The sequence below is a fragment of the Staurois parvus genome, unplaced genomic scaffold, assembly GCF_062004578.1.
Source record: "Staurois parvus isolate SC_StPar_1 unplaced genomic scaffold, SC_StPar_1.0 ptg000460l, whole genome shotgun sequence".
Taxonomy (NCBI): Eukaryota; Metazoa; Chordata; class Amphibia; order Anura; family Ranidae; genus Staurois; species Staurois parvus.
In genome coordinates, this window is record NW_028318256.1 from 193,636 (window position 1) to 214,391 (window position 20,756).

At 39.2% G+C, this 20,756-nt stretch overlaps 1 protein-coding gene across 1 annotated transcript in view; it reads right to left on the reverse strand.

Annotated features, from left to right (window-relative positions):
• The window catches only part of SLC7A11 (solute carrier family 7 member 11), a gene marked incomplete at its 3' end in the record, with an annotated part of 300,868 nt that overhangs the window by 168,366 nt on the left and 111,746 nt on the right, over positions 1 to 20,756 (reverse strand). The window contains exons 5-6 of the mRNA XM_089688911.1: positions 9,656 to 9,755; positions 342 to 386 (exon numbers count right to left, since the gene is read on the reverse strand). Of these exons, the coding sequence (XP_089545037.1) occupies positions 342 to 386; positions 9,656 to 9,755 (145 nt within the window). The remainder of the gene's footprint in view (positions 1 to 341; positions 387 to 9,655; positions 9,756 to 20,756) is intronic.

Here is a 20,756-nt window from a genome sequence, read left to right on the forward strand (position 1 = left end):
CACCGATAAAATGATTAAGTTAAAATAAAAAAAAAAAAAAAAAGGAGGAGACCTATCTAAGCCATGTTACTGACCTCACCTCCAATCATGAGATTCTCTCTGCAAATATAATAGGCTCCCTCCACACTCCGGTCTGAATTTAAAAATGTGAGCTTTGTTCTGAAACTTTTTATTAGTTAGAAGTGATCTCCATCAGGAGCAATACACTTATAAATACTTGGTGTGGTACCTAACCCACCCTATACCATCTATAATGGAAAACAAAATGTTGAGTAGGTATTCACTTAACACATTTAAAATGCAAATTCTTTACATATTATCACATTTTGCTATGCACTTACCTGTCTGGGTTTTCTACTTCTTCAGTAACAAAATTGAGGTAGAACCTAAAAAGAAAAAAAAAGTATTTGTGAGCTTTACATTTAGGAATAGTCATTGTTAAAGACATCATTATTTTATTTATATTGCATTTAATATTGGTTTATTTATAAGCTGACTTTTTAATTGGCTATTGTAATTCAAGTTAAATTAGCTAGATGTGGTAGCATCGGGTTCATCACAACAAATAGAATCAATTTCATGGATGCTTCAATTTACTGCAAATGATTATAATTTCTGGCCATATAATTCCTTCACTCACACTGGGCAGAGCAATTTGTATAGGTAAGCCCTAGACCTGTAAAAAAAGATGATTTTAGACGTTGATCTTATAGACAATGGAGTTTACTTAAGCCGGCCATAGACTGATCAAAATTTGGCATGTTCTGCAGTCCATTGATCGAATTCAGTACAACCAGCCTGTCTGGTTTTGTTCATTCAATCACTAACGGCTATAGCAGCCAGCAGTGACTAAAAATGTGATGTGCAGCGCTAAACATATGATAAAATGATTAAAGCATATCAGAAAATGATATATTACAAAATGTCAAATGAATTTCCGTGAGAAAAAAATGGTGCAAACCAAAATTAATTAAAAATGTGTTGAAATTATGTGCATCCACCATCATAAAGTGCCCTTGCTTGTAGCAAAACAACTCCAATCAATAAATGTTGTCACCATCTCCCAGTGAATTGAAAACGCACCCGAAACTCACCAGCATTGTATTCTGACAGATGGGAAACCTCCTGCTGTCAGACTACAACAGCGTAGTGGGAGTCGGTGTTAATGGGGAAATTGAGCAATTTTCTTTCCTTCAACATGTGGTTAAAGGATAGGAAATTTCATAATATCCTGCCTTACTAAGGACTATAGCATGTTAACTTTGAAAACTGAATATTCACTTAACTTACCCAATTAATTATCCAATTATGTGAAAGGTAGATAAAAAAAAATGGATTTTTGTTCCCACAGTTGGATGCTTGAAGTTAGAAAAGCTTTTTACCACATTTACTAAGCTAAATGAATCTCCTTTTGTAAAATTTAAATTCATGATGCAATGTGAACATGTACTGCTCATTTAATACCCTGGTCCCATAGTCCCCAGCTTTTTTTAACCCCCCCCAAAGAAATTAACCAGCATGTTTTACATAATAACGGTATGATAATTAAATGTTATAATTAGGGAGGACCTTGCACTAAAAAAATCTGGTCTGCTTATTTACTGATGTATCTACTGTAAGTGAGGGTGACTTAGGGAAAATCTAGGGGATTGCTAGATAGCAAGATGATGCTCCAGCACAGCACAGGTCTGTTTTCTCGTAAAATTTGGACCATTCAACAATTGCTTGGAATCTCAAAAAAGGATGATGATAAACCATGTGATTTCATACTACCATTTAGACCTAATGACATTTAATGACACACAGACTGATCTTTTTTTTGGGGGGGGAAAAAACTAAATATCAACCTATTCCTCCATCTGCACATTCTATGTGGATGGGGGAATTCTTCCCTCTGTGGTATTGTGTTCTGACAGCAGGGATCCTTCCCCACCATCAGAATACAATGATAAGTGCTGCCTGTTATAGCCGGCGGCACTGATCATTTGGAAAAAAAAACAACAGGCTGGTTGTACACAAGTCGATCGATAGATTGACTTGTGTACAACCAGCCCACCCATACATGCATCAAAATGTTGCCAGTCCCTGCTGAACCGGGCTGCATTTTGATCCATCTGTGGCTGACTTTAGTCCAACCATCAGTAATGCAACTGGATACAAGGGTATTTTTAGTGGTTTCAAAGCACTTCTAGGCAGTACACTAATTTTAGTTTTGTGTGATTGCTGATAAGCAACATTTTATGTTGGCATCTTATATCACTCATTGTCTTTGATGGTAAGATATCCTAATGTGGTTACAACCATTAAAAAGTCAAGTCAAGGTACTTTGGTATCGTGTTCTTTTTCTCTTGAAACCTACAAATGTGAAACAATATAAGGCCCTTACATCCCTTGTGCTTATGTTCAAGTTTTTACTTCTGTTATTAATTCTTTTTCTGCCCTTTGCAATAGTTGGTTCCTTCTTTCCATTAATTTTTTTTCTCTGTTTGGCTTGTTCTCATTTAATTTTACTCTTGGTCTCTGCGATATCATATCAGTGTACTGGATGGTTTTGCATTACATTTTCAGCTAAAGCTACTGTTCTTTACTTTTCTCAAGACCCATATTAATTTCAAATCATTGATGACTAAGTATAAAACAAATAGCAGCATTATCTAATTTAAGAAATGCCTGCAGAAATTAGAAGGTCAGGAGATTTTTTAAATTGTTACCCATTTTCAGAATACTTCTGAAAATGGGTAATGGCATATTCTACATTGTTATATAATTCACGTTTTCATGGTTCTCCCTTATAGCTAGTGGAAGTGGGATCTCTTTTTTTATTCTCTGTATTCAGTTTGAAAATTATCTCAGAAAATGTAGTAGGTTGTGTAAGCTTTGAAGGAAATTAATTTTATGCAAATTAGCATTATAATAGAAGTCAGTTTAAATTTCCGTCCACTTTATCCAGCACTACTTTGCTTTATGAAAAGCCATAATAATATATTCTGACTAGTAGTCTGTGTATTGTTTTAGCTTTAGTAGCATATAACTACGAGGTAGCCTTTTCATACGATAACATTTACATATGAGAAAAAAAGAGAATATATGAAAAAAAAATCACAAGCATTAAACTATACGTGTATGCAGTGTTCTATTTCACTGCAATAGGTGCAATATAGGTATGGTGATTGGCATTGCTGCATAGTAGTCCCCACTTGTAATTGGCATAGAAGCCAATGAGGATATGCCTTTTCACAAAATGCAGTTCTTAACAAAGCAAATAGCTGACTCCTTCATTTACTAACGGAATTATACACTCACTGGCTACTTTATTAGGTACACCTGTTCAATTGCTTGGTAACACAAATTGCTAATCAGCCAATCACATGGCAGCAACTCAATGCATTTAGGCATCTAGAAGTGGTGAAGATGACTTGCTATAGTTCAAACCGAGCATCAGAATGGGGAGTAAAGGGGGTTTAAGTGACTTTGAACGTGGTATGGTTGTTTGTGCTAGATGGGCTGGTCTGAATATTTCAAAAACTGTTGACCTACTGGGATTTTCACACACAACCATCTTTAGGGTTTACAGAGAATGGTTCGAAAAAGAGAAAATATCCAGTGAGCAGCAGTTGAATGGATGAAAAAGAATGTTGATATCAAAGGTCAGAGGATAATGGGCAGACTGGTTCAGCTGCAACATTCAAATGATAGGGTCAGAATTTGGAGTAAACAACAGGAAAGTCTGTATCCATTCTGACTTGTATCAACGGTTCAGGTTCGTGGTGGTAGTGTAATGGTATAGAGAATATTTTCTTGGCACTAGCAAGGTGTACCTAATAAAGTGGCCGGTGGGTGTATACTGTAACTCTACTCTATACAATGCTTAGGCATCTGTAGATTCTCTTTATCATTAAGTTAGACTAGACATGTAAAAATATAGGTTGCAAAGGGTGTCAAGTTCTAAAGTATTTAAAGGGCTATTACAGAATTCACCTACTGATTCCATCTTCAATATATATGGGAAGTGGTAAATTGAGACAAGCAGTGAAAGGTTGAAATTGCCTCTTGTTTAGAGCACATGTGATACATTTTGGGTGGAGTGAAGGATGCTCTGTCACCTTCCTCAGCCTGTTTCCTGAGATTTATTTCCTACATCCTTGTAGATGACACAAAAGGCCTAAATCTATGACATTAACCTGGAAAGCAAAGAGTGTCACCCTCAGCGTGACACCCATTCCTCTTAGCTATCCATTTTCAAAACACTATTGTTTTTGTAATTTTTTTTTCATGTGAATTGCTTTGCAAGTTTTTTAAGTTGAAATCATGTCATGAAGTCATATCTGTACCGTTCTTGAAAAATGTCAAAAGATCAGCGAATAACTATGGAAACAAGACCATATTTGTTTGTGTTATATAACAGCTCCAAGACTAAAAGTCCAAAAGAAACATACAAGAAAAACTGAATTCACATTTTAATTTAATTCAATATAATTGTATTCATTTTAATTTAATTTAAAGAAACAAAAGCATGTTTGTAGACCTTAATGACACACTGTACTTGACAATGACCACACTGACCACATTTTTATCCAAGCTTCAGATTTCCCCATTCTATGTACTTCTGCCTATTTACCATCTCTTTCTAATGACTCCAACAAGTTGTTGGTGTTTCTATGTCATGTATTGACATACTATCAAGTTCTTTCCCTGTTCCAAAGTTGGTAAAGACAATTCATACTAGAGTTTAGCAGAACAGTTTAGCAACTAAGTTTAGAGATATATCTTAAAGTGTTACTAAATCCAGGACCCTGCATTCACTATATCTGGCCTCCCACAGTATTCAGAACATAGAAATACAATTATTTTTGTAAATATAAACTGATAAATACCTTTTCTCATCAGCAGTTAGAGCAGTCTTGTGATTTCTATCAGTGTCCAGCAGAGCACTGGTTAATGCTTGTAGGAGGAGTTTTCATTCTCCCCTGATTGTCCTATGAGGCTGCATAACCCCTGGCCCTCTGTCTGGACAGCGCTGATTGGGCCTGTGCTGATCACATGCACTCTCCCAAGAAAAAAACTCTCTAGAAATACACACCAAACTGAGCATGTGCAGCTTGCCCCTAAGGCTCTGTTCTATCAGCAGATGGATTGGGGATAGTAGAAGAAGGGGAGGATCAGAGAAGACAGGATCAAATATCCTTTTTACACAATGCAGAGGGTTAACCCCTTAGGTTCCACAGTGAAAATAACCAGCACACTTTACTGCATATACAGACTGATTTTACTGTGGGTGTAGTAACAGTTTAATGCGATTTTATAGTTTTACCTTTCCCTGTTATTTTTCTAACAAATGTTAACCTTGTGTTGTCTGTGGATGTGGCATCAAATCCATCACATTTGAAAACAAATTTGTTACATTTTGCTATGTTATTAAGAAACGGTGCGTTAAGCAGCTGACAGATTACATTATACGACTGCAGACAGTTTGATAGCTGGTTCCAACCATCAGTTCACTTGATTTAAAGAGTATGCAGCCAGCATAAAGAAAAGAATCTGAGAAGATTTGCATCCTAAATAGTTTGGAAAAAATCTCAACAATTGTGTCCATTTAACTGTGTGCCATTTAGAGATGTACTGTATCTATTACAAGGCTGTTATATGGGTGGAATTTGTATATAATGTCACAAAACAACACACAATGCTTTTTTTTTAGTGTACCATTGGTCCAATAAAAACAAAACCTGTACAGTTTAAAGGCTTGTGTAGATGGACATGTGCAGCATGAATTCTGCTGCATTTAGCCTAGATTTGAGGACAATTTGAGATCCTTTTAAGTTCCTTCATGGATGTTTATGATCCTGTTCTGGCCTGCATTTGATTTTCTTTTAACAATTTCTATTTACTTGAATGGGGAGAAGAGCAGTCATGAACTAGAGCAGTGAGCTTGACAGATTTTCTAGAAAGTTACAGCCTGATTAATAAACTGCCCCCGCAGCAGTACCACAGAATGAAACCTGACCCTGATCAATTCTTAATTGCCCGTCTGTTTAGAGTAAAAAAATATTTTAAGCAACAAATCTGTCATATTTATGCAAATCAATTGGCCATATACTGTAGGTTTATAGGCACATAGGTTACAAATACACAGGAAAATTGTTACATGAAAAAAGGCAGACTGATTTGCTTATACCAGGGTTGCTAGTTGGCTTGGTAAATGTTCCCCCACTGTGCACTTTGAAAAGTTCAGTGTGCATCCAAAATGTGCTTCCTTTTGGCTCGTGTGTGTTTAAGTCCTACTAGCTTAAGCACACAAGCAAGGACTTAAAGGATCAGTTCACCTTTTATAACATGTTACATCCATATTCAGGGTGTAACAGTAATGAAAGCACTGCCCCTCCCCCCGCCAAACCCTCACTTTGAAAGCTAGCAGGGGATATTCTCTCCCCCTTGCTAGCTGTCATATAGTGACTGATGGCTTATAGTTCTCATTGAACTACCACGATGCTGTGAAGCTCCGTGGTAGTTCATTGAATCTTCCTGCCAGTATACTGTATCTGCTTGCTCGTACATCCTGAACAGGCAAGCAGATATACTGACAGATCTGCAGGAGACCTGCATGGCACCAGTGATCTGCTGACCACTGGTGCAATGCTTTACTGACTCTTGCAGCAAAAAATAATAAATGCACATTTTTGTACCTGCAAAAAAATAGTTTCATGTACAGAAATGAAGACAACAAAAGCTGCTGGTGTGAGGAATCATGTTGAACAACAGAACTGCATCCAGGTCAGGCATAGAGCAGGAAACAGGAGGTATAAGTCACTGCAATATTACCATATGCAAGTAGAGTCACAGTATTTGCATAATAACTCTATAACAAAAATGTGCATTTAATATGTTTTATCAAAATACAGTAAGTACATTTTTAAGCAATAGTTTAAGGCCTGGTTCACACTAGCATGATTTCAGATTTCACTTGAGTCACACAGAATCACATGAAAATGGAAATCACATTGTTTTCAATCATATCAATGTGACTCAGCATAGAGCTATTTTGGAAAAAATTCCTGTACTACTTTCAATTCCATCATGATTTTGGCTCCATAGAATATGCAAACCACTTTCAAGTAGCATCCAAGTAATGTCCAAGTAGCATGCAAGTAGCATTCAAATAACACTATATAATCACACTGAAAGTCAGATCAAAATTGATTCCTGGCTTTAACTGCTTTCCTTCCGCCCTATAGCAGACATACTGCTACAGGGTGGCAGTGGTGTGCAAAATTACTTATATATACGTGATTTGCATTTCCGGGTAGGGGGCGCGCACGCGCCCTACCTGAGCTGCTATTTGCAGCCTCAGCTGTCAATCACCGGGTCCTGGCTGGTGATTACTCGCTGGCACCTGATGTTCACCAAGCATTACCGATGGAGGGAGAGAACTGTATGTAAACAATACAGTTCTCTCCCTTGCCAGCTCCAGCACACTGCTTTGTATGGCTCTGCATAACAGAACAATGCAAAGCAGTGTGCTTACAGTTGAAAGCACACACACAGCTTACTGTGGAACAGCACACAGCACACAGTTAACCCTTTGATTGCCCCACATGTTAACCCCTTTCTGCCCAGTGCCATTAGTACAGTGTCGGTGCTTTTTATTAGCACTGATCACTGTATTAGTGTCACTGGGGATTTCACTGACACCAATTCAGTTCCCCCCAGTGTCAGAATGCCCGTCACAGTCCTGCTATAAGTCGCTGATTGCTGCCATTACTAGTATTAATAAAAAAATTCCAGTATATATACCGCCATTTGTAAACTCTATAACTTTCATGTAAACCAATAACTTTACACGTATTGGGTTTTTTTTTTATAGAAAAGACATGTAGCAGAATACATTTTGGCCTAAATTTATGATGAAATTTGATTTTTAAAAATTGTTTTCTGGACATGTTTAATAGCAAAAAGTAAAAAAAAATTTTCTCAAAATTGTCGGTCTATTTTTTTTTAAAGAGCAAAAAATAAAAAACGCACAGACAATCAAATACCACCAAAAGAAAGCTCTATTCATGGGTAAAAAAAAGGACATAAATTTCATTTGGGTTCAGTGTTGCATGACCACGCAATTGTCAGTTAAAATAACACAGTGCCGTAACGCAAAAAATGGCCTGGTCAGGAAGAGGGGTAAATCCTCAATAGGGCAAGTGGTTAAAGTGGACCATGCATCAAAATTCAAGGCCCACTTATTCATTAATGCCCCAGCACCCATGTAAACACTCTGCATTACATGTTTAAAAACACATCTGTAGTATATGAAGTGAAGAAGTATATGAAAAGATGATTTTACAGGCCTCCTGGCGGCAACAAGATTCTGTGAATGGCAAGGATTCCAAAATCATGTGAGAGAATACTCCGGTGCTGTGCAGTCAGAACCACTTTAAGGTCATGACTATTCTTTAAAATATTCTTATGTATTGAAGACAAATGACAAACATCAAATAATCAATAGAAATGCTTAAATTAGTGAAAGCCTCTTGATATGTTTGAATTTGGAAAGCTTATGGCTACTGAAATTGTTTAGGCAGAGGTACATTAACACAATTTTCTCCTATTACAGGCATTATCATGGTGCAAAAAGTTGATTTTTACATCTGAAATCTTTAATCTTGACACAAAAATTATTTTAATAATCAGATATGTTTCTCTCTTTATGGATTTTGCTAGTTGCTTAAAATGTAATACATATCGGAGCTTCAATTTAAAAAAAAAAAAAAATAGCTTAAATGGTGGCAAGTACACAGAACATACCTATGCATTTCTTAAATACACACAGGTTTCAACTTAACTACATATCTGTTTTAACTATATACAATATATATACAACACAATAGTTTCATAGTTTGCCTTTAGTCATAATCCCACAAAACACCCTCCATGCAGTTTTGAAGACTAAGTGAGACAAATGGCAGCTGTACGGTTCATCTATACAAGCTTAGTGCCCCACTGTGAACTACGTCTGCTTCAATAGCAAATCAAATTAATGTTAGGCGAAGAACACATAGGATCATAGATAATGGAGAACCTACAGGATGCAGTTTCAAATAAGTCAGGACAAATAGATATATCATGATCTGTTATGTGTGTGATGAAGTGCCGCTGAGCAGTTTTGAATGTACTCATTATAGATGAATAGGGTAGACTAAAGTGTTATTTGATAATAGCAGTTGAAATCTTACATATGATTTAGCCTCATAGTGACAATATAGGCTTGGCTAGAAGTTGATGTACTAATAAAGACTTGTTCTAAAGTCAAGATCATGGGGATTCTCTGCATGCCATATTGTCTTGGGTTGACTGCTGCTGTTACAAGAATTAGACCCTGATTATAACACAGCCCCTATCTGATCATCACATTCAAAGGTAGAATTGTTGCAAACAGTTGTGGAACCATAGAAAAATTGGATTTTATTTCGGACCACCAGATGAGCTCTTTTTTATCTGGCAGACAAGTTCAAATATTCCTATAAATGGTTGTTGTATAATGAGAGATTTCTGATGACCTTCACTACATTAATAATGGTCTCCTAAAATTGTCTTCTACAGCACACATCAGTTCAGTAAATATGCATATTTCAAAAAGATATACATAATGTTTAAGGTATCTACTTACCAACCAGCATATGCATACATTCCAGAATTAAAAGCCAAGGGTAGTCCCATAACACTGACATCCTTTCCAACAAAAGCATCTTTGAAATTCTGAGTCTCACCTGAAAAAGACAGGTTTTTATTGACATGCAATAATCTAGTTTGTCATTCATTACAGTTTACATGGAAGTGTTTAATGTTTAAAATATTGCACGGGTCAATTTTAGAGATGTACCTGTCAAGTACTATATTAGGAAATGCCCATCTACTGTTACACATACCAGCCATCAATGTATAAATAGTATATATATGAGTACAGATAAATGCACCTCATAGAATATCAAGGAAATGTGCCAAAAAGAGGTGTAATTAAAAGTAATATCTGATCATTCTGTCAAATATATCTTTTTTTTTGCAGAGAAAATGTGTCAATCCAGACATGTTATTCACCATTTACTGACTCAAAACAAGTAATGTTGTAAGAGGTCATGTTTTTAATTAAATCATATCTAAACCAATAGAAAAAAAAATCAATCTTTGCAGTCAACCAATAAAATAAATAGAAACAAACACCAGTTGCAACAGAGTGGATCACAACATTCCCTGTATCAATAGCAATATTGCATCAATAGTGAAGAGCAACCATCAATATTGTACATAACATTCAACACCAAGGGTGGACTGACCATTCGGGCACTCAGGCACTGCCCCAGGGCCCGGGACCAGTAGGGGGCCCCATAAGAGGATCCTGGTACCGTTCATAGTTGTGCACACGGGATGTGCTTGATGTGCCTGGGCACACCCCAATCACCCCACGTGCATTAAAGTGGTTGCAAACCAGATGAGGGCTGGAGGCTTCATCTGAGGGAATGGAAGGGGGGGACATGACTGGGATAATGTTAAAGTGGTTGTAAACCCCAAAAAATCAACATTGAAATGACCAGTCTACCTCATGCAGCACAGCAGCAGAAGTCACCTGTCCCCAGTTTGGCCAGGAAAGGAGCAGCCAGTCATCTGAAATCCTCTCTGCTATCCTACAGTGAAAAAACCCACCACAACCCCTCTCCTGTGACTGACAAACTAATTAGGGGTCTCATGCATGAACATGAGAGAAGAGGACTTGTGTGTCCCTATTTCAGATGACTGGTTGCTTCTTTCCTGGCCAAACTGGGGACAGAAGACTTCTGCTGCTGTGCTGCGTGAAGTAGACTGGTCGTTTCAATTTAGATTTTTTTGGGTTTACAAACACTTTAACATTATCCCAGTCATGTCCCCCCCTTCCATTCCCTCAGATCAAGCCTCCAGCCCTCATCTGGTTTACAACCACTTTAATGCACGTTGGGTAATTGGGGTGTGCCCAGGCACATCCAGCACATCCCATGCGTACAACTATGAAAGGTACCAGCAGCTCTCATGGGGCCCCCTACCTACCCCTGCGACAGTGCCTGAGTGCCCGAATGGTCATGTCCCCCCTTCCATTCCCTCAGATGAAGCCTCCAGCTATGTTGTCTATGCCCCCCAGTGAGGTTAGCAGTGCTGGCTGTGTGCCCGGACAAGAGCTGCAGGCAAGATCAAGCAGCTGAGGGATAAGGAGCCAGGGGAAGGCAAGGAAGGGGGGAGAGTTTCACCTACCTTGTCTCTTCTCTAAACTCCCCTCTCCTTGACAGGCCCTTCTGTGGAGCTGAGCTGCAATATGTGTAGGATGGCTGCCACATATGCATGTAATGTGGACAGTGCAATATGTTGGTAGAGCTTTGTGTGAGTGTGGCTTGAGTGTGGGTGAGGACATAGGGGCCATATGAACTCCTATTGCCTGAGAGTTGTCAGTCTGCCCTGGTCCAATACCAAAAAACCAATAATGTGTAAAACAGAAAATAGAAAAAGTGCAAAGTCCCAAATATAACTCCCAATAGCAGAAGAAGTGCATGTTTGCTTTACAGACATGATTAAAACAACCGTGCTTTCCACCACATGGTTACTCAATCTGCTCACCTCATGATTTGACCCCTAAAGGGGGCACGTATCCATTTTGGTACAGAGTGATTCATGCTTTATTTGACCTCAGAATGATATAGAGTTCAAATCATAAGGTGAGAAGATTAAGTAACCATGTGGTGGAGAGCACGTTTGTTTTAATGAAGTCTGAAAAGAAGGTATGAGAGAGTAAATGTGCACTTCTTCTGGCATCAGGAGTCACATTTGGGATGTTGGATGTTTACTATTTTCTTTATGTTACAGATTATTGTTTTTTGGTGTTGGATGATACTGTATGTACAATATTGCTGATTGCAAGTCACGATTGATGCAATATTCTTTTAAAGCTGTCTTCTGAAAACTACAAATTCCCCTCTCCACCATGTAATGAAAATAGAGGATGAGCTATTTACAGTCTAGATCATAAGAGCAGCCTGAGTTGGAACTATAACTCCCTCCTTAGATACAGTGGAGGAGTGAGTGTTGTCACTTTAGAACAGGAAGTACCGTATATTACTGGCAGGATCTTCAAGTGAAAAGCAAGAAAAAGGCTTGAAAAATGAACACTAGTGTAATTCAATGCCAACACATCTAATGAGTAGTGAGCTGCAATATAGTACATTTTTGTTTACATTTAGATACATTTAATGTTATGGAGAGGTGCTTGACATGTAAGAAAATAAAAATGCATTATTTGAAAAATATTTTTAGATTGCGCTGCAATGTTTAGCAGCTTCCCGACCGCCCTATAGCAGAACTACTGCTACAGGGCGACAGGGCTGCACAAAATCACACACACACACACACATATATATATATATATATATATATATATATATATATACATACAGTATATATATATATATATATAAATATATATGTGATCTTACATTTCCAAATAAGGGGCGCACGTGCTTAGCGCTGTCCTGCCCACTCCGCCATTGGCAGCTACAGCTGTCGATCACCGGTCCCGGCTGGAGATTCCCTGCCGGCACCCAGCGATCACCAAGGAACACCAAAAGGGGAGAGGTCTGTATGTAAACAACACAGATCTCTCCCGTCAGCACCAGCATGCTGCTTTGTATTGCTCTGCATAGCATAGCAGAGCAATACAAAGCAGCATGCTTACATAGTAAAACACACACAGCACACATAGTAAAACAGCACACAGTGAACCCTATGATTGCCCCAAATGTTAACCCCTTCCTGCCCAGTGTCATTAGTACAGTGTCAGTGCTTTTTATTAGCACTGATCACAGTATTAGTGTCACTGGGATGTCAGTGGCAGTTAGTCAGTTCCCCCCAGTGTCAGAATGCCAAACGCAGTCCCGCAGTCCCGCAGTCCCACTATAAGTCGCTGATCTAGTATAAAAAAAAGCACTAGTCTCATTACTAGTATAGAAAAAATAAAACAAAAAATCCTAGTATATATACCGCCATTTGTAAATGCTATGACTTTCACATAAACCAATTAATTTACACATATTGGGTTTTTGTTTAGCAAAGACATGTAGCAGAATACATTTTGGCCTAAATTTATGACGAAATTTGATTTCTTACATTTTATTACTGGATGTTTTATAGCAAAAAGATAACAATATTGTTTTTTTTAATTGTCAGTCTTTTTTTGTTTATAGAGCAAAAAAAAAAAATGCAGAGGTGATCAAATACCACCAAAAGAATGCTCACCTAGAATGGGGCTGTAAAGTCCAACAGTTCTGGGTCCTCTCCCCCAGTTTGTGGGGAAAAAAAGACATACATTTCATTTGGATGCAGCATTGCATGACCGCACAATTGTCAGTTAAAGTAATGCAGGGCCGTATCGCAAAAAAATGGCCTGGTCAGGAATTGGGGTAAATCCTCTGGAGGGCACATGGTTAAAGGAAAACCTTCTATAAATATTATGTTAAATTGATGAGCTTAAAGCTGTTCTCCAAACTGAACCAGTCCCCCGCAGCACCTCTTCATAACAAGTTGTTCTCAGTCCTCTAGGTTGAAAGACACCCAAAATCACTTAACCCAGAAGATTACTGTGAGTGCAGGGTGTTATTGCCTTGCCCTTTGTCAAAGCATTAGTCTTTTATTTACAGTGTACTGGTGCAGGGGCCATGCAGATGTTATCATCATCAGCCCTGTTCTCTGCTTCATTGAAAACCAAGCAGCCTAGAAACGAGTAAAAGAGGACCTGGGGCATCATGTGACTGGTCTAACGAATATGGAAGAGGTGATTATTAAAACACAAAAAGATTAAAATGCTGCCAGTCTGGACCACAAGAGGGGGCGAAACTGGGGGAGAGGACCAAGAACTGTTGGACTTTACAGCCCCATTCTAGGTGAAAATTATTTTTCCCCAACCCACTGTAATCCATCCTGCTAGGCATCCCCACCTCTTACCTTCTGAAGTCAGATATACTCACCTAAGTCCCCCTTCCAGGTTCCGGTTGTGGGTGGTCCAGGGACCACAAATCTAGCAGTGTGAATGCAGCCCAACATGACTGGTCCAGTACTGTCCCTCTATGATGACATTTCCTCTTCTGGATTCTAAGAGGTCCCCACCACTGGAAACCAATAGGAAGTGTCCATGTCATGCAGGCACTGACAAGGACACCTAAAGAAGGACCCAAGCAGAAAGTAGACTGAAGGGAAGATCACTTAGGGTGTGTCCTCACATGACCATGGGTTAAAGACATTGATCTTGGAGTGAAACTTTAATGTTAAGGATCTCAATGTTGAGTTTTAATATTCAAATGATAAGTGTAAAGTGAGATGAAATAATATGAAAGTTCAGCAAAGAAATGTAAAGCCATACCTGGTTTATTAAGGTGAAGTGACTGAAGTGCGCTAAGCTGTACTGAAAACCAAATTAAAGTAAACTCCCACTGGACACTTGTACCTACAGTTAATCTTATAATAAAGTTTACCGGTAGGTACAAGGAATATCTCATAAACATGCACCGTTTAGGAGATGTTCAGTGTCCCTGCAGCCAGTGACATCACCTGCACATGTGCTTTGTAGGAACAGCATACCCGTGCTGTTCCTTCAGATCTCTGTGCTGCGGGCGCGGGAGCTGCGTCATCGCAGCTTGGCCAGTTAAGAGACCAGAGCCTGCGAACCCGGAAGGAAGACTGTGTGAAGATAGAAGCCCGGCCAGTGGTGACAGCACGCCGCTGGGGGGCTTTGTTCTAAGGTTAGAACTTGCATACTAGCACATTATGACATTACCTAGCAGTGAGATTTTTTTTTTCTTATTCAACTTTACTACCACTTCAAACACTTCAAGCACCCAATCCGATGTAGGGGAATTTAAAAAGAATAGATCATTCTCCACTTTGATATGAACACAAAAGTAATATTACTTTACATATTACAAAATCGTGCCAGGCTCACTGGTTTCCCCATGATGCATATCCTACTTCTCATTTTAGCCAATCAGGATTTTTAAGTCAAGGCTGGCCTAAATTAAATGGACTTTTTATCTAAATCAGTTTATTTTAAATGACTAGAGTTTTGGAGGACATCAGAAAACAGGAGGTGAGTATTTGAGACCTCATTCACGCTATACCTAACCTATCAGAAACAGTGTAACACACCAACCCCCCACTGCTGGTACACACCAGACACCACCCGCAGAGTAAAACATATCAAAAATAGCTGCATTCTTTACGTTTTAAGCTGCTTATTTATATTACTATTTGGTACTACAACTTTAATCTGAGAGAGCACTTCTGATATATAGCTGACTACTAAAGGGTGCATTTACACACCTGTTTATGTCATAAAATAACTCTAACATGGAAAAGCAAGCAAGTACAAATGTGAAACATCTGGTAATTATTCTGAGTCTGATGCTATAGTAATAATAACTTAAATGGAAATATATTGAAAATATACTATTAGAAACATGTAGAAAGGTTAACAAGCTCTAGTCCCATTTCCAATTCCAGTTAAGGGTTATAGAATTCCTTTCAAAACAAAGAAAACAGACCACATGGGGGCAGTATGGTTTGTCATTATGCATTCAGGTCATCAGACTGTACCAAAGATGGTTAAGATGCATGAGTGGCGAAAGCTACTTCCTCTAGTTTATGAATAAAGATCCTACCCATTGAAAAACAGGTGCATTCAGTCAAGGCCATGGTCACAATGCAGTTACCTCACTGCAATTATCTCAGTTTGGTTAATTAATTTATTCTCATGATCATGTCAATCTATTGCAAACATGTATCCCTCATTAGTCATGTGCACATAGGAAATTGTTGTTTCATTTTGAATGCATTCAGTCACTGAATAATTTAGTTTTGTCATATTAGTTATGCTGACCTGACTCATTTAAGGAATTTGTTTCATATCGGCTGTAGTAATTTCATATATTTGTTGGTCCGAGTGGATTCGAAAAATTTAGCAGTTTTTCTGGAAGATTGCTATATATTCAATATATTATTGAATCGGACAGATTCGTATTGGAAAGATGCCATTTTTTACGATGCTAGTCCAACTCACCAAGAGAAATGGCATGAGCTGATTGGCAGGGGTATATTTACCACAAGGCAAACAAGGCATTTGCCTAGGGCAGCATTTTTCAGGGGGGCAGCACTGCCTTTCGGAAGAAGGGACACATGCGGCATGGAGACCTGGTGGGTTCCAAGAGAGGTTGCAGGTTTCATGACGGTGTATGCACAGCCTGACTCTTGTTCTCAGGGATATCTGGAACTGTATAGGTGAGTGTCTTTCTTTCTCTCGCCATGGGGGATGGTGACTGGTGTTTGAGGGGCAGTGGTAGTGGAAGGGTCTCTCGGTGGGAGTCAGGGGTGTTGTTGGTCAATGTCAAGCTCTCTTTCCGTGGGGCGCCGATCTTTGTGTTACCTAAGGTCAGGGGCGGACTGACCATTTGGGAACTCGGGCAGTGCCTGAGGGCCTGGGGTCAGTAGGGGCCCCATGAGATGCCCATAGTTCCTTTCATAGGCTTTTTTGGGTGTGGTTTGAGTATGGGTGAGGACACAGGGGCCCCATGATCCCCTATTGCCTGGGGGGCCCCATAAGTTGTCAGTCCGCCCCTGCCTAGGGTAGTACAAAACCCAAATACACAACTGCTGATTGGACAATATCTACTGGCATCATGTGCATCCGAATTAATGAATGGAATGAAATTCAGATCCATTCATGATCTGAATCCGAATTATCGCCCACGTTTAAAAAATTTAATTCCCTTCCCAATGAGCCCAGTCTACTATTGCATCATGTTACGTCATTAGAATTAAACAAATGAAACAAATGCATTTGTTAATTTCGTTAGAACTCCTTTTTTCGGATCCATTGATATTTGTTACTATATCCATTTGGAGATTTTGGATACATCCAAATCTTTGAAAATGAAATTTTCATTTGGAAAACGAAATTAAAAGAAACACACGTTTATTCCTCATAAATCAGAGTTTTTTCATGAAACATAATTTTATCTCCTTCGTACCCCTGAAGATGTGCATGCACACAAAACTTGTCAGGTGGAGCCGCACTTGCTGAAGTCACGCCGCCATTGCCGAAGGTCGGAATGGCAGCCATCTTGGTACTTCATTTACCCTTATTTTATCTGTTCTCCACACGGATTGATTTTACTATTTAATAAAATTACTACACTATATACAATTGCTGGCTCCTGCATTTTGCCCTTGGCTGAACATCCTATACAGAGGCGTCATTGCTGGTTCCTATGTCCAGATGAGATGTGCTTATGTGCTGTTTACCAGTAGATGTCTGGTGAGTGTACATCTGACTGAGGTGGTGGATTCGCTATTGGATCACTTCACAGTGTTTCACCGTGATTGTCATACTTACAGTATATTCTCACAGACAATTTTAGCTTTTAGTGCTTACTTCACTGATACTTTTATGGACTTTATTTATTCCCACCTTATATACTGCACTTTACTGTTCCACACTTATTGAATGATTTATTGATATTCATATGTGATTTCATATGCTGCACTTGGCTGTTCCGCTGATTATTTTTGTCATTTTGTCATATTGGCACTGCACTTTACTATTTCACTACAATAGCATTTATTTATTTAACGCTGCATTTTTTATATTTTATATCATTTTATCTCCACCTCCGATGGCTTCTTTATCTGCTTTCTTCATAGACAACTCATAGAACCTCACAATACCAGACAGGAACTTGAGCTGTTAAAGCTGAACTCCAGTCTTATCTTCAGTCTTGTACAGTTGCACAGGTTCCTCTCCTGCACTGAAAATACTTACTGTAATTTCACTGCACACTATGAGCTTTCACAGGGTTCATTAAAAGCTGCAACACATCAGATACACCTAATTTCCTTACTGAAGGATGCCCAGCTAGTGCTTTCCTCCTCAACCTGAATGTCCCTAGCCTGCCCTTTCTATTTATTGGATTTTAGTTATTTCAATCAATGAGACTCAGCATTACATGTGGCATTACCTAGGGTCTACATGCAAATACAGTCTGCCTAAGAATGCCCTCTCCTCTAAACTGACATACACCTATGAAGGCATTTTGATATTTGCATTCCTCCCGAGAGCCATCCCGCTGTTTGCATCAGGGCTGAGTGTTCATCAGAAGAGTAATGAGGCAGGATCCTGCCATGTTGTCAAGAATCTATATAAAGCACCCTGCTGGCTCCTCAAACCAGCCGTGATTCCTATGTTGCGTCTCTGGGTCTAAAATAAAATGTAATGAAAATGGAAAGGTTATTATTAAAAATTTAATTTGCGTGTTGATGAAGGAGGGGAGGCAAAAATGGCTATATTATGACAAATTATAATGCATGTAATAAACTCAACTCATTCATGCGATTAACGGTTTATGGAATTGAAAAAAAAGACTTAATGATAACTAACATTAACATGCTGGTTGCCTCTTTTTCAGTCTCATTCTAGAATTATGTCTGATATTTCTCTTTTTCTTGAGGTAAATAATGGCTCAGCCACTAGAAATGTAGTCTGGGATTCGATGACAGCAATTCTGCAAGGCCTTCTAATTAAAGAGGTCATTTTTTTTAAGTCAGCCACTAGAAGGGGCGAAGAATAGGCTCAAAGGTTGACATTAAAAGCTGAAACAGATTACCGTACATTAGCAATTCCTCTCCAAGTAACATGGCAGCATGGACGGAGAGCCCTTCAAAAACTGATAGAAAAAAAGGCTATCAATAAACAATATTTTTCAAAAACATCTGCTCTGTGCAGAAGGGGAGAAGGTGGGTAGATTATAGGCTCGCATCACCCTATCTCAGCAATCAGATATTCAGCAGAGCTTTGAAAGACAATACAGGGGATAGTCTTAATACTTTTTCTGATATTATTTGTATTTTATATAATTTTTATAGTGAGTTATACACATCCAAGCTGAAATATGCCCCTTCTGACCTACAATCATTCCTGAATATTATTAGTAGGTCATCTTTGTATGGTGAAAATAAAGTATACCTCGACGCTCCTCTGAAGCTCCAGGAGTTGAAGCTGGCTGTGGTAAGTTTGCCTAACTGTACATTGCCAGGCTGTGATGGCTTGCCCATTGAAATTTACATACAATATGGACATACTCCTCTGCAGTTCCGCCTCTAGATTTTTATTCAAGCATCTGTCAGGTTTTCTTCCTGACTCTATGTATAATGCCACTATAGCGGTGATCCCAAAAAAGATAAAGACCCTACGACAATTGATTCATAGCAATATTTCTCTTCTTTCAGTTGATATTGAAATACTAGCTAAAACTCTTGCTAATAGAATGAATCAAGTAATAACCAATACTATACATTCAGATCACACAGGTTTTATACCCAAGTTGTCAACTGCAGTTAATATTAGACTTGTTTCTTTTAACTCCTTCCCTCCTGACCCAGTGGTGTATTTTGGTTTTGTGCTGCCCTAAGCAAGACCAAAATTGGACACTCCCCCATCTAAATTTGCCCCACCCATACCTGTTTAAGATCCACACCTTCACCTGAAAACTATGCCCCTTCCCTTTAGGCTTCACCTATTCCTTTTAGAGCTCCACCTCAGGAGTTGGTCAGATACTGCGGACATAGCACAGGAGATGGTCAGAAACTGCAGACATACTACAGGAGATGGTCAGAGGCTGCAGACATAATACAGGAGATGGTCAGAGACTTCAGACAGGATACTGGTGATGGTCAGAGACTGCGGATAGGATACAGGATAAAGCCAGAGACTGCAGACAGGATACAGGAGACTGCGGACAGGACACATGATATGGTCAGAGACTGTGGACAGAATACAGGAGACTGTGGACAGGATACAGGAGATACTCAGAGACTGCAAACAGGATACAGGAGATAGTCAATGACTGCAGACAGGATACAGGAGACTGTGGACAGGATATGGCCAGAGACTGCAGACAGGAAACTGCAGACAAGATACAGGAGACTGCAGACAGGATAAAGGATATGGTCAGAGACTACGGACAGGATTTAGGAGACTGCAGACAGAATAAAGGAGACATCAGAGACTGCAGACAGGATACAGGAGATGGTCAGAGACTGCGGACAGGATACAGGAGATGGTCAGAGACTGCAGACAGGATACCATCAAAGACTGTAGACAGGATGCAGGAGACTGCAGACAGGATACAGGATATGGTCAGAGACTGCAGACAAGATACAGGAGATTTCAGACAGGATACAGGAGATAGTCAGCTGAGCTCACCTCCACAGCCCGAGCCCTGCCGAGCCTGCCCCTCCCACCTGAGCACTGCTGTGCCCTCCATCCTGCCCGAGCAATGCCGAGCCCACCCAAACACTGCTGATTCCTCCCTCCTGCCCAAACCTTGCCAAGCCCTCCCTCCCACCTGAACCCTGCCGATCCCTGCTGAACCCTCCCTCCTGTCCAAACCTTGCCGAGCCATCTCCCCCCCTCCCCTGCCAAGCCCACTTTTGAGATCGACTGTCAGTACATCAGGATTTATAATTTTTTAGATATTCAACATAGTTAGTGAACTCTAGGACTTTCCTACCAACTAAATAATACACACTGATTTGGGTTATTCTCACTAAAGACATGTAGCAGAATACATTTTGGCCTATATTTATGTAGAAAGATTATTTATTTGCAAAATGTTATAACAGAAACTAAGAAAAATGCAATTTTTTTTCAATAT